The sequence below is a fragment of the Amia ocellicauda genome, chromosome 10 (genome assembly GCF_036373705.1).
Source record: "Amia ocellicauda isolate fAmiCal2 chromosome 10, fAmiCal2.hap1, whole genome shotgun sequence".
Taxonomy (NCBI): Eukaryota; Metazoa; Chordata; class Actinopteri; order Amiiformes; family Amiidae; genus Amia; species Amia ocellicauda.
This window is the reverse complement of record NC_089859.1, coordinates 21,081,180-21,094,598: the sequence shown is the minus strand read 5'-3', so window position 1 is coordinate 21,094,598 and position 13,419 is coordinate 21,081,180. Positions and strand designations below refer to the sequence as shown.

At 47.3% G+C, this 13,419-nt stretch overlaps 3 protein-coding genes across 6 annotated transcripts in view; 1 reads left to right on the top strand and 2 right to left on the bottom strand.

The window, feature by feature from the left end:
- Positions 1–3,407, bottom strand: asb4 (ankyrin repeat and SOCS box containing 4). Its single transcript, XM_066714597.1, has 5 exons — positions 3,144–3,407; positions 2,119–2,418; positions 1,412–1,902; positions 692–805; positions 1–510 (listed from the first exon to the last, which is right to left on the bottom strand). The coding sequence occupies exons 1-5, from the start codon at positions 3,319–3,321 to the stop codon at positions 322–324; spliced, it is 1,272 nt and encodes a 423-aa protein (XP_066570694.1). The 5' UTR covers positions 3,322–3,407; the 3' UTR covers positions 1–321.
- A 1,593-nt stretch (positions 3,408–5,000) lies between these two features.
- LOC136760197 (serum paraoxonase/arylesterase 2) lies at positions 5,001–8,681 on the top strand. The gene is made up of 9 exons (XM_066715495.1): positions 5,001–5,130; positions 5,577–5,647; positions 5,972–6,027; positions 6,588–6,753; positions 6,871–6,997; positions 7,268–7,468; positions 7,656–7,737; positions 7,908–8,036; positions 8,220–8,681. Exons 1-9 carry the CDS (start codon positions 5,054–5,056, stop codon positions 8,379–8,381), a joined length of 1,071 nt encoding a protein of 356 aa, XP_066571592.1. The 5' UTR covers positions 5,001–5,053; the 3' UTR covers positions 8,382–8,681.
- Positions 8,682–9,366: 685 nt separating this feature from the next.
- ppp1r9a (protein phosphatase 1, regulatory subunit 9A) overlaps positions 9,367–13,419 on the bottom strand; it is a 37,593-nt gene continuing 33,540 nt past the window's right edge. For all 4 annotated transcript variants that reach the window (XM_066715491.1, XM_066715493.1, XM_066715494.1 and 1 more), the window contains 2 exons: positions 12,991–13,173; positions 9,367–12,831 (listed from right to left, as the gene is read on the bottom strand). In XM_066715491.1, the coding sequence (XP_066571588.1) occupies positions 12,691–12,831; positions 12,991–13,173 (324 nt within the window). In that variant the 3' untranslated portion in view covers positions 9,367–12,690. The remainder of the gene's footprint in view (positions 12,832–12,990; positions 13,174–13,419) is intronic.

Sequence of the window (13,419 nt, the reverse complement as noted above, 5' to 3'; positions counted from 1 at the left end):
TCATCCTTGTATAATACTGTGAAATATCCACATGAGGTTGTCACACACCAGTGTACCAACGTCCCGTTCTTTTCTCATTGTCAGGGATTCTCATCTCTTACCCGGTTTCTCTTGAACTAATGTAGATTTATTGACTTATACCATTTCAGTTCCTAAGGCATGTCTTGAACTCCCCCCTCTGTGTCTTTTAGGACATGTCACTCATATCACTGTTCCTTGGATGGACTGTCTGTCCAGGGAAAATCTTTCCAAAGGGTACAAGTGGAGACCAAGAGTGGGACCTTCTCTCTGTGGAGACCTCGTAAACTTATAATGGGACGATCAGTAAAGGATGCCTTCGGGCTCCAGCAGTAGATACCTCTCGAGTGACGGCGGCAGCGACAGTTTTCTGACCCCCTGGTGGCATCGCATCAGCATCGCAGCCCGAATGGCACACCGGGCCAGGTGCATCAGAGCGCGGGGGGTTCTGCGGCACACGGTGAACACGGACTCGTAGAACACCTGGTGCTGCTGTGGAAGGCAAAGACACGGAGAGGATTCAACCGTTACCGTCCTCCATTACACACCAGCTTCACGCAACAAAAACATCTTTCAACTCATAGCGTGCGAGTGATCTGTACATTATGGGGATTTTCATTTTATTCCTTCCCTACTTCTACTTTAAACCGAGAATGCGGTGCTCGGACCTCACCTGGTAGACCGTGTCAGGAATGGCTCTTCTCCATTTGTCGGTGGCTTTGATGTGCTCGTATGAATTGATCATGACTTCTATTGCCCTAGGGCACTCATGGCAGGCCTGCAGTACCTGTTCAAAAAAACGATATATATAAAGATCCTGAATAGTAGATGTTGTGAATCGATGACTTTTCTATTTTATTCTTTTTTTCTATTTGAATCCGCAGGTGTTTTCTGCGACAGTATAGCCTCACAAGCAAGGAACCTCAAAAGTGAACAAAAGAAAGCTGCAAATCAGGTATTTGAGCAGCGTGTTAAAATAGGAGTCTCTTCAACCGACGTCAATCTCATAACACAAAGATCACTCGTGAGTTTCACAACATCGACACCTCGGGAGGCACAAGTCTGCAGCACACAGGCAGACCTGGGCTCAGCTACGATGACACTGATTTTTATATATATATATAAATCTGATTACAGGTCTGCTGTGGAGGTACAGTGACTTAAAAGCTGAAAGACAGAACAATATGAGCAGAAATATTGTAGACTGTAATTCTCAGGAAGCAGCATTGACCTGTAGTGGATGTTGGGTGAATTTTGAAATTTTTGAAATGGTGCAACTGGACTGCAACTGAACTGTGCTTGTGCAATTATAAGAGTCTTGCGTCTCCTCAGCCCCTTGATGTGGAAACACTGCGGTCTGTTATCGGGTGCAGCGGGGCAGCGGTGCCGGTACCTTGTGGAACTGTGGGGGGTAGATCCTGGCCGCTCCATGGTTCAGCAGCAGCTGGAAGCAGATCTCAGGCACGGCGGCCGGGCGCACCGACGTCACCTTGATGAGGTACTGTATGGGAGCGCAGCCATTGATGTCCATGACCCGGGAGTCCGCCCCCGCCTCCAGCAGCATCTCCATGAGCACGTGGTCACAGTTCCAGGCCGCCTTGTGCAGCGCCGTCTTCAGGTCCTGCTCCTGCAGGTTGACGTTGGCCCGGCTGTCCAGCAGCAGGCGGCAGACCAGGTGGTGGTCCGCGCTGTACTCCTGCTCCCGGAAGTTGAGTGCCCAGAAGGCCGCGGTGATCAGCGGCGTCTCTGTGTGGGCGTTCACCTCATCCACCCGGGCGCCATGGGTGAGGTACAGCGCGGTGAGCTCCGGGACGCCAAAGCGGGCAGCTGTGTGCAGAGGCGTGTCCCCGTCCACGTTGTCGCTCTGTTTGCTCAGGTCCGCCCCTGTCAACGCCACAGACAGTCGGGTAACACAGTGAGGGCAGTGTTTCCCTTCTGTTTATCCCACACCTGAGCCATACACTATATTCCAAAAGCAACAGACACTTTAGATGAAGAATTGGGGACTGGGGTTATAAATCGCACCTCTTTTTAATACCTGTCCAACTCTAGCACTAAATCTGCATCCTCACGCTGCATCTATAGAGGAGAAGATCTTACCTTTCAGGATGAGCTGCTTGGCACAATCCACGGACGCCTTGGTGATGCAGTAATGCAGCGGCGCGTGTCCGCTCAGGGAGATGCTGTTGACTCTCGCTCCGTGACTCAGGAGGACAGCAACACAGTCGCTGTTAGAAACTTCACAGGCCACGTGCAGGGGCGTCTTCCCGTTGGGCTTCCCGTTGAGCGAGGCCTTGTGTTCCAGGAGCACCAGGGCCGTCTCCACGAAGCCGTACATCACACACAGGTGGAGGCCGGTGGCCCAGGAGGACTCCAGTTTGTACCCGGGCAACCAGTAGCCTAGCAGCAAGAAACATCACAGTATTCAGAAATAAAACGTTCCCAACGCAATGCAGCACAATGGCCATTTTCCTCCCCGTTATCACACCTTTTCACAGAACTAAAGTCTGAGGCTTTGCATCTGTGCGGCTGATGTCACTTTGCAAAGGTCTGTGAAGCGCGGCGCCCATGAGACCTCACTGGAGATGGAGCTCCCCTTAGTGCTGAACTTCACGTCAGTGTGTTGTACTCGATGTAGATGCCTTTATTGGCTGAAGGACATTCACTTTAGATGTGTTTGACCTGGTATTCAGACTATGAAGTGAATTACAGTTACAGTCACATCATGATTGATGTGGGTTTGATGACGGCAGGTGTTTTACAGTCTTTTCTGTCCCTCTGTGGCCAGTGGACCCAATTGGACACTTCAAAGTCTGAGCAAGAACACAATTACACCACATGAGAAGATGAGTAAGTTGACATATGAGGCCATTTGACATTTCATGCTCGTCTGGTCTTGTCCAGCCTTTATTAATTGGACACTCCTATGTCTTTTCTACAATGCAAACGTTTTTTTATTCTTTTTCATACGGTTTTAAATGTAATCACCTTGAAATACCCATCTTTTAGTTGCTAAAACAAATACAACTGTCTAATTTTACAAATGTAAGTTCACTTAAGGGTGTACATAACAACAACTCTCCCTGTACAACCCCCTTCCTCAGAGGACTGCGGATTTCCCATACCTTGCTTATACGAGGCCAGAATCATATTTTTATCTTCCACCTCAAACACAGTGTTGATGTCTACGGCGCTGTTCTGCAGGATGTCTCGCACTTTCTCAAAATCATTGCATTGCAGAGCCTGCAAGAAGCTCTCCTTCAGGACCCTAGCCACTGCGGATCTGGTGCCCGGCTCCTCCATTTCTACCCACCGACCACTGACGACATCCCCCCGCGCAGCGCGTCTCTGTGTTGAGGGTCTTCTCCAGCGCAGACCCCCGGCCGGGAACACAGTGTAACACAAGCACAGCGCAGTCCGGGGAGACGCTATTTATAGAGGGAGGCGGCGCTCAAACTGACTGTGCAAGAACTGCTTATGCGTCCAGGGGAGGCTTTCTGTACCTGTTACTAAAATAGACTGTAATTTGTTTTATTTTACATGTATTACAGTCGTCCGCATTCGTATGCATTATTTCAACTCAGGATTTAGTTTTACTTTAATAAAGCCTGGGGTTATTGCACTTGCGCCCACCACACACTAAGAAGCGCATTATCAGTTTGGATCTGGCTCCCTCTAGTGGCCGCCTGTAGTATCTCCTTCACACTGATGGCTACATTTGTAAACAGACTTCAAAGTGAAGTCCGGGAGAATTAATCTATTACGCAATTCAATTAAAAATATATTTGTGTTTTCCATACCCTTTTTAGTGTTTATAGGCCTACTTTGTTTCTTCATAGTGTGTGTTATAGTGTTAAATGCCTCTCGTTATCATGGCACCTGTCAGTGGGTGGGATATATTAGGCAGCAAGTGAACATTTTGTCCTCAAAGTTGATGTGTTAGAAGCAGGAAAAATGGGCAAGCGTAAGGATCTGAGCGACTTTGACAAGGGCCACATTGTGATGGTAGACGACTGGGCGTAGCCGCAGACCAGTCAGGGTGCCCATGCTGACCCCTGTCCCTGTCCACAAGCGCCTACAATGGGCACATGAGCATCCAACTGGAGCAATGGAAGAAGGTGGCCTGGTCTGATGAATCACGAGTTCAAGGTGTTGACTTGGCCCCCAAATTCCCCAGATCCCAATCCAATCGAGCATCTGTGGGATGTGCTGGACAAACAAGTCCGATCCATGGAGGCCCCACCTCACAACTTACAGGACTTAAAGGATCTGCTGCTAACGTCTTGGTGCCAGATACCACAGCACACCTTCAGAGGTCTAGTGGAGTCCACGCCTCGACGGGTCAGGGCTGTTTTGGTGGCAGAAGGGGGACCTACACAATATTAGGCAGGTGGTCATAATGTTATGGCTGATTGGTGTATAGGAGAGAGTTAATATAGATATTAACAATATTAAGATAAACCGACGGAGACGTTTTTTAAATTATTATTGTACTCCCATTGCAGGGCATTTGAATATAGAAATAAACTGTTTTATTCTATTGTATGATTTATTATTATTATTTATTACTTATAATTCGCTATTTCCGAACAGATTTCGTAGTATAATATATCGTAATATATAATATCTTTGTAATATCCCTCACTACCTACAACGAACTAAAACAAGATCACAGAAATATATTGATCGCTGCTAATAATCGCCAATGTTTCAATTCAAAACTTAAAAGAAACCAGCTGGAAGTCAGTTGTGTTCAGGGTCGGTCTGTTACACACAAACCCGTGAAAAGACAGCAATGCAGTTCACAGCCTGTAAGAGCGGGTAACCGCACGTCGCCCCTAATCGCCCCAAATTATGACGTCTCTTCCTGTGAGACGCGTCGCTCACGTCATTTTAGCGCAGATTCCCGCAGTTCTGCGCACAACTGCAGAATCCCCCGATCCCATTGGTGGAGCCGCGCAGAACTGCGGGCACTGCCGCCTGCGGTTAAAGGTGCTGGAGGGAGAAGCTCCGCAGGACAGACGGGACACGCACCATGGGGAGGCTCGCAGTGCTGGTCGCGGTGGCCGCAGGGCTGTTAGCGCTGTTTGGAGAGAGATTCGTGCATTTAAGGTGGGAAATTCTTGACGTTACTTGTTTCTGTGCGTAAATGCAGCGACTCTGCTCCCTATCCTATTGTCAGGTTTCTGTGTGTGTGCATCCCGTGAAGAGTTTGCTTTTTATTTCGTTTGAACTTGTTAGTTAATTACACTGGTTACACCCCAGTCCCCTCGCAGAAAAAGTCTCAGTCTGTGCTGGAAAGTGTAACAATGTGGAGACGGGCTCAGCTTCAACACCCGCTCACTGCACACATGACTGTCTGAAGGTGTGTATTTGAGCATGCATGCAGCTATTGCAGATATAGTGAGACTCTGTGTCTGGTGCACTATAATGCGACCCGAGTGCTGTGAGGATTCTGGGTACCTGCACAATGGCGATAGTGTGGTATGTAGTAGTGTGATTGTGTGTGTGTGGCTGGAGAGGGAGAGAGTGCTCACCCAGGTCTTTCATCCTGGCAGGAAAAGGTTATTGGCTTCCAGAGAAATCCAACAAAATCATCTTCCCAACTGTGAGCTCATTAAAGGTCTTGGTAAGAATGACTTTTAATCCATCGTATCCCTCAGTGTAAAGACCTATCACTACGCTAGGAATCCAGACACACACATTTTTGCATTAGTGTCATTGGCAGTGTTGTTTGTGTACTTTGCCGTGTACTGATTTGTTTCTCACTTTAAGACATCAGGTGCCAAGCAATGCTGAGGCCTTGTGTATTAACCACGATGAGATTAATTTCTGTATAAGCTACCCACTCTTAGTCTTGAGACGAGATGCTCATACAGTCTCCTCTTGTAGGTCTTGCTATTTTTGTAATGTGAAACATATTTATACATAGTTTTCTCTTCTCTGTGCTCAGATTACGGATCTGAAGACATCACCGTGCTGCCCAATGGCCTGGCTCTGATCAGCACGGTAAGCGGCGGGGTTCTCAGACTCTCAGTGGCCGTTCAAAGGCACATCTTGTGTTGTGTGACTCTTGTTGGTGCATTTCTGTTTGTGCCCTACGCAACAGCTTCAGATGTAGCTGATGCAAAGAAAAAATGGCTACGTTTCTCCATCCCAGTGTGGATTGACAGTGCTCAATGTAACTAGAGCAAAATGAAAAATCACTGGTCAAGAACACAGAGCTGCCAAAGATGTGATGTCCATCTCAGTCCAGCTGTGTTGCTGAGGGAATGTACTGTCTGCTGAAGGCCATTACGATCCGAGTCCTTTGCATTTGATTGAAGGTTTTGTTATCCTTAAAGCCATCTTTGAGACCTTGATTTAAGAATCTATTTGGTCATTTTACACATTTCCATTCTTCCACTTTTATCCCCCACCCTCCACAAGAGGCCTTTTACACTTTACAGGTTCAGTAATGACGGGGCAGTGTGGTGTCACAGATGCCCTGCCCACACAACTGGACTGATTTAATTAAACTAACCCTTTCATAGTGAAATAAAGGACTGGTGTTTGTTGTTTTAATCTAGGGGTTGAAGTATCCTGGTACCCCCCACTTTTCCGAGGAACCTGGGAAGATCTATGTTCTGGACCTGCACGCGAATCATCTCAAACCAGTCGAGCTGAGGGTGAGCCGCGGGTTCGATCTGGATTCGTTCAATCCACATGGAATCAGCGTTTACATCGACGAGACGGGTGTGTACGCATGGCCGAACATGTTTGTCTGGCTGTTTGACAGTCCAGCAGGATTGTGGTGACGCTGAGGGGAGAAGCATTCCCTGTCTCACCTCTCACCATTGTGTCCCTCTGCAGATCACACGGTCTACCTGTTTGTGGTCAATCACCCTAACTCGGAGAGCACGGTGGAAATCTTCAGATACAACGAGGAGGACAACTCCATCGCTCACCTGAAAACCATCAAACACAAACTTCTTCATCAGTACGTTTCAATCTGGGTTGAGTTTTACTCGTGACAGATCGTCCGTCTTGTGGGAATTCATTCTTCTGATTAAATGGCAGCTCATGATGTGACAGCTGTGACTGGATGCAGGATGGATAATCTCTCTTCAGATGAGCACAGATGTTTTTGTCCACATATACACATGGAAAATATGGTTAACATGATGTAATCTGTATTATACAGTTGTAACGTGATGCACCAGTCAGTTGAACTCATTTAATTTTGTTTTCCTCGTTGTCTTTTTGTCAGTGTCAATGACATCGTGGCGGTCGGACCAGAGAGCTTCTATGCGACGAACGATCACTACTTTTCCCACGAGCTTCTGCGCGCTGTGGAGATGTTCCTGGATCTGCCCTGGTGCGACGTGATCTATTACACCCCCGAGGGAGTGCGGGAGGTGGCAGCGGGCTTTAACTCCGTCAACGGGATCAACATCTCCCCCGATAACAAGTAAGCCTGACGAACTGAAGAGACCCTCTATTAATGACAAGGACTAATCTTGAGTGTTTGTGAGGACAGAGCTGGACAGGTGAGTCGCACAAGGGGAGTTTGTCTGTTGTGAGACCTCTGTCCAGCCACAGACGGGAGCGCCTTGGGATCCATCCTCTTTCGCTCATCATCGTGTCTTTGTCTTCAGGTACATCTATGTTGCGGATATTCTGGCCCAAACTATCCATGTGATGGAGATCCAGAAAGACAAGACCTTGACGTCTGTGAAGGTAAGGCGCATGACCGCAACATGGGGCAGATCACGTGTTCAGATCTAAACAGACACCTCTACAAGTTTAAAAACGGATCGATATTCTGCGACTAGATCAGCAGATGCATATTACAGTGAATATGAATACGATTGCCTGTGGTGTATTAATTTCCTTTGGCGTTTCCACAGGCTGTCCAAGTGGGGTCCCTGCCTGACAATATCGAGGTGGACCGGGTCACCGGAGACGTGTGGCTGGGGTGCCACCCGAACGCTGCAAAAATGGCCCCCTATGATCCTCAAAATCCCCCTGGATCTGAGGTTAGCAAACCCATGCCTACTGCAGTGTGTCCTTTGTACAACAGAACAGGTTTAGCTGTGTTTTCTAACCCCTACAAACCAGGTCATTGTTATGGGTGTAGTGTCATGTTTGTGTTGATTAAAATGGTGGTAGTGGATACAGTGAGTATTGTATATCAAACGCTCTTGTCGTTTACCCATCAGGTGATCCAGATTAAGCACATTCACTCGGAGACGCCTGAGGTGAGGCAGGTGTACGCGGACGACGGCAGCGTGATCCAGGGCTCGTCCATCGCCGTTGCCTACCAGGGGAGGCTGCTGATCGGCTCTGTGTTTCACAAAATGCTCATCTGTGATCTGGAATAGCTTTCTCTGTTCGGAGGGGTGGGGAATGACCTGTGAACGACCCGGCAATGTGAACGAAGGCCGGTGCTGCAGACTGGGACGTCGTGAGGACCTTGCTAACAGAACTGGTCGAGGTGGGGAGAATTGTGACGTGTGCCTTAAGGCTGCGATTACGGGAGACCCTGTGAGCCGTTTCTCTGCAAATAAAGCCATATCAAATCCTCAACCTGTGTTTAATTATATATATATATATAAACACTTATATTTTTCCTCCCTCAATGTATTTTGTACTCAGCGTAAATACACAACTTTAAACTCTGAGTGCATGGTTTGTTTTCAATGGCTTTGCATCTAGTTTTTGCCCGTTGTCGCTCACAGTCCTTGTGTCTGGGTGGGGTCTCTGATAAAACATTCTCCCAGACGCTGCCCTGGCTCCTGCCCTGTGCCAATAAGGTCTTGGACGCCTGCCTGTGTGTTTTGTAACCGTGAGATAAGCGCAACATTTGATATGGCAGAGTTCTCCTGTTTCAGTACATTTCTGACCCACTGATTCAGCTGCGACAGAGCATTTCTAAAGCATCCTTTTACGGAGGGCACCAAACCAGTCTTTGTAAAACTTTATTTGATGCAAGCCCATGTGCATTTAGAAAGTCTCATCCAAGTAGATTTGCCACTTCCTCCGGGTTCTGACAGATTTGTAGCTATGACTCGAGGAAAAGCTGTTCATCTGCCACCCTGCCATGTGGAGTAAAACCTGCCTCTCGGTCCTGTTTCGAGGAACAGAAAGGCACAAGAATCTGAAGACTGTGTGTGTTTTACAGCTCATACTGACTAATGACAGGTGATGAAGTTTCTTTAATAGTAGTCATGATTTCAAATCTGTCAATACAAGATTAGAGTCTCCTGAGAACTTTACAATCCCCAGAAGGGAATTCCCCGTCTTAAATAGAGATGCATTAATGGGATATATTAATATATTAAGGCGATAATCAAAAGCAGCGCCGAGTTCATCTTGTGATTGATTTTATTTGAGTGTTGGATTAAATCTTCACAACTTCTGCACAAAAGTAGTGGATATGAATAATACTTCCGTTACATGAGAGTGGTGCACAGTCAATATGGTGACTGACGTAATAATGCACTGAGAACTGTGTAACCCGTCAGATGTCACTTGTCAACCATCTGGCAGCGAGAAAAGTCATGGCCAGGTCAACGTCAGATCAACCCAGGAGAAAGCTGAACAAGTTTCTGCTGTAAATACAGGAATTCAAAGGGGATAAGGGGTGGTATTTATAAACAATGGCTCACCTTTATCCGTACATTTCTCATACAAGCATGGGACTACAACCCTTTCTGTATAAAAATGCGGAAAACCTTTTCTCTTGGATGAACTCAAATGACTGTGTTTCTGCGACAGGTCACTCATTGGCAGGAGGTTTATTTACAGAGGAGCAGAGGGACGTAAACAAGCCACTTTCGCCACACCTTGATATCATAAAAGAGGGAATCGCACTCCCCACGCAGGAGGAGGAGGAATATGAGCAGAGATGAAGCTTTTCCTTCATGCAAATACAAACTGCGAAAATGTACAAATCGATGCTTTACCTTTCCACGTGCCTTTCGCTCGACGTCTTTTCGGAACGGATTTGTCGTCTACAGGCTAACACGCTACTGCTTAATGAAGTGACTCAAAGCATGTTCAGACAAACCCTTTGTTAGCTGCCTTTCTTTCTCAGTAGTAAGTGGGGGAAACTAGATCTGCGATGTAAAAAAAACGGCAGACTATCGCACTGTGTTTGCAGTTAAAATCCTATTAGGACACCTCTATTGTGAGTTTGCGAAAGTTAACATGTTTAGCTCACCTCCATATTATATGCACTGAACCATAGATTTAGGATATAACCGCACAACAGGGCTTCGCAGCAGTGTATTGCTTTTTTGCATCAACACTATTCATTATCAAAAATACAGTATTGTCTCCCAACACTTTACACATCTCTGTAAATCTGCATAACCGAGCCTTCTGCTTTGTTAAGCGCCTTTCATTAGAAACCCTTTCCTTCCTTTCCCTTGCATTCGACCTCTGAAAGGTCCCATGAATCCACAGTGTCCAGAATTGCCTTGTGCACTCGTATATCAAAATATTTAAAGTCTGTTTGTCAGTGTCTGGACAGTGAATGTATACACGTTATCTCAGTCGCACAATCGAATCAACAAATTTGATTGGTTTCTACACTATTTTCTGATACACAAAGGCTACATTTGTGTTATTGCGAACACTGGCGTCTGACCATATACTGTATAACATTACAAACAGAACACTATTCAAAATGCAATCAAATTCAATTGCAAAAGCACCTCATTCTGTCAATTCATCCCATTGATTATCAGATGCACAACACACAAAATACCTCACGTTTCTTTGTACACAACTACTATATTATGGAAGGAACTGATTTAGTAGCTCCTGCTCAGGTGTGACACAGAGTTCAGCCCGACAGCGTCACACACAGGTAGTGTCTCTTGGTGTCAGTCCAGACGGGAGGGCGGTCTTTTGTGCGTCCGGGCAGTAATACTGTATTAAAGTCCCTCTTCCAGAAGCAGTTTCTTCTCTTCCATCGTCTGGATCTGGGTGACTTTCGATCTGCTTTTGGTACCGATGATAAAGCAAGAAATGAAACAACGCGTTTGTACGGGCAGCTGTGGACGGACCTCACCGAACTGTTTTGATTTGTTTGGTGAGGGTTGGTCTCCAAGCCTCTCCACAGTACTGAGCACTTTTTGCACCGTCTCAGCAGGCGATGCCGTACCTTTGGTTAAAACCGTGAAAGTGTTCAGAAACGTGGCGGCCCTGCGATGGCCTGAGCCTCCCAGCGAAATCAAGCATAATTCAAATGGCTTCAGTTTGAAGACAGCCATCACAAATAAACACAAATAAAACAGACAGGGATGAAGCCGGTGAGGCAGTTTGTGCAGAAACAAAAGAAAAATACTGAACACAGCCAGGCCGTTTTAAAATCAGATCACAAATCCACACGTTATACAATTGCCGGTCTCTCTCAACAGGGGAATGGATGGACACTGGAAATAAATCCCTCAGGACACCAGACATGATATGTCCAGAATGTAAAATTGTACACAGACATAATAAAATATAAATGTAAAATATTTAAAACTCTATAATACTATAATTTGCATTTCATATGAATCATAAATAATTATACTCCTTTTCGGGGGTGATGAAATGTTTACAGCGATGGCCAGATCATCTCCTCGTCCCTCTGACTGTGCTCTGTCGGGGTTACAGACTCAGACAGGAGGATTCACAGAATAGCCAAACCAGAACCAGAATCAGAACCAAACCACACGTCTCTTCCGTCAGACTCCATCGTTCAGCGTGGGTGTCACCCCCCATCGCAGCGACCCGGTATAGACTCAGTCTGGACAAAAGCACTGAAAGCCCCTCTCCACAAAATATAAAATAACTAATAAATACAAATTAAAAACAACTGTAGATAAGAGACTTGTCAATCAATCGGTAGCCCCTTTTTCGGACCCCAGCGGGTGATGGATGACTGCTGTGCTGGAGTGGAGTGGTGTGGACGTCCCTGTCCCCTGAGTCTGGGAAGATGGTTTCTCCGTCCCGCTGTGTGGATCTATGGACGGACACCAGGGGGCCGGGCTGCACCACCGGGGGTCTCCACCGTGACATCACCGCCCCCCAGCCCAGCCCAACCCAGCCGCACTCCGAGGCACAGCTGCTTCACGGGACGCTGCCTTGATTCTAACCTGGGATTCCCGTTTTTTGGGGGGGAATCCAGCTAGCTCAGTCACAAGGCAGCCCCCCAAAAACGCCTTCTGCTCCTAATTTCAGTGCAATCCAGCACAAGGCCTGATTCTTCTCCATCAGTGAGGGGATTTTTTTAAGGTTTACATCACAACAATCCTGTTAATAATGGTTTTTGTTTGTCTGTTTTTAACCTCATCATTATAAATGAGTAACAGAGACACGGATCACCGGCGCTGCGATGCCGGGAAGTTCTGGTTCGGCTCAGTACCGTCAGTTAAACAACACAAAGTCGGGAACACAAAAACACTAACGGGATTAGAAGTGCATTTCGTTTCCAAAAGAAGCAACGCTTGGGAATCTCCTACACAGGGTTTCTGACGACTGTCCAGATCATTAGGGCTCGGTTCTTTATCATTCATCTCTTCGAGTCCAGCTCCGTCCCTGGCTCCGAGGTGTTTGAGTCTCAGCAGGTCTGCCGGTATCCAAGCCCCCTTGTCACGCCGTGCCGCCCTCTGGCTTCCTGGCCTGCCGCAGCACCTGCTACTGCTCCTTCCTGCGCAGCTTCTCCCGGTGCTTCTCCAGCTTCTCGTGGGCCTTGCGTGCCTTGTCCATGATGGCCCGTAGGTCCTTCAGCTTCTTCTTGATGAGCGCTCGGTCCTGGGAGGAAGCCACGCCCAGCGACTGAAAGCACAGCAAGAAATCATCACATCACCATCAACCGGAAGCTCCGGTATCAACCCAACAAACTACAGTCAACAGGAGCTGGTTCTGTCGAGCGGTCAGAACCGAAGCCCCTCGGGTTGTGAGACCAGGACCTTCACGTCTCAAACCACCACTCACCTTCAGCTGGTTGCCATCCAGGCGCAGCAGCCGCTCCCCGTCGACACTCTGGGCGCTGAACTCTGGGATGTGCTGCTCCAGGTTCAGCCCCATCAGCCAGTGCGACACCTGCTGGCAGCTCCACTCCAGCACCGCGCGGTTCTGCCACTGGTTGTGTCTGGGGGACTGGCCTTCATCCAGTATCTACAACACACACGCAACAGGTTGTCACTGAGTATCTACAACACACACACACGCTGTCATTGAGTATCTACAACACACACAACAAACACTTACACTAACACACAAACACTGACACACACATACACACGGAAACTCATTCTGCCCAATATCTGAACTCCAGTTCACATACACTTTCTGAAGTGAGAAAATGATTTGTCAAAATGAATTCTAATTAAATAAGCGCAAATGCCCCCCTGCCACCTAAAC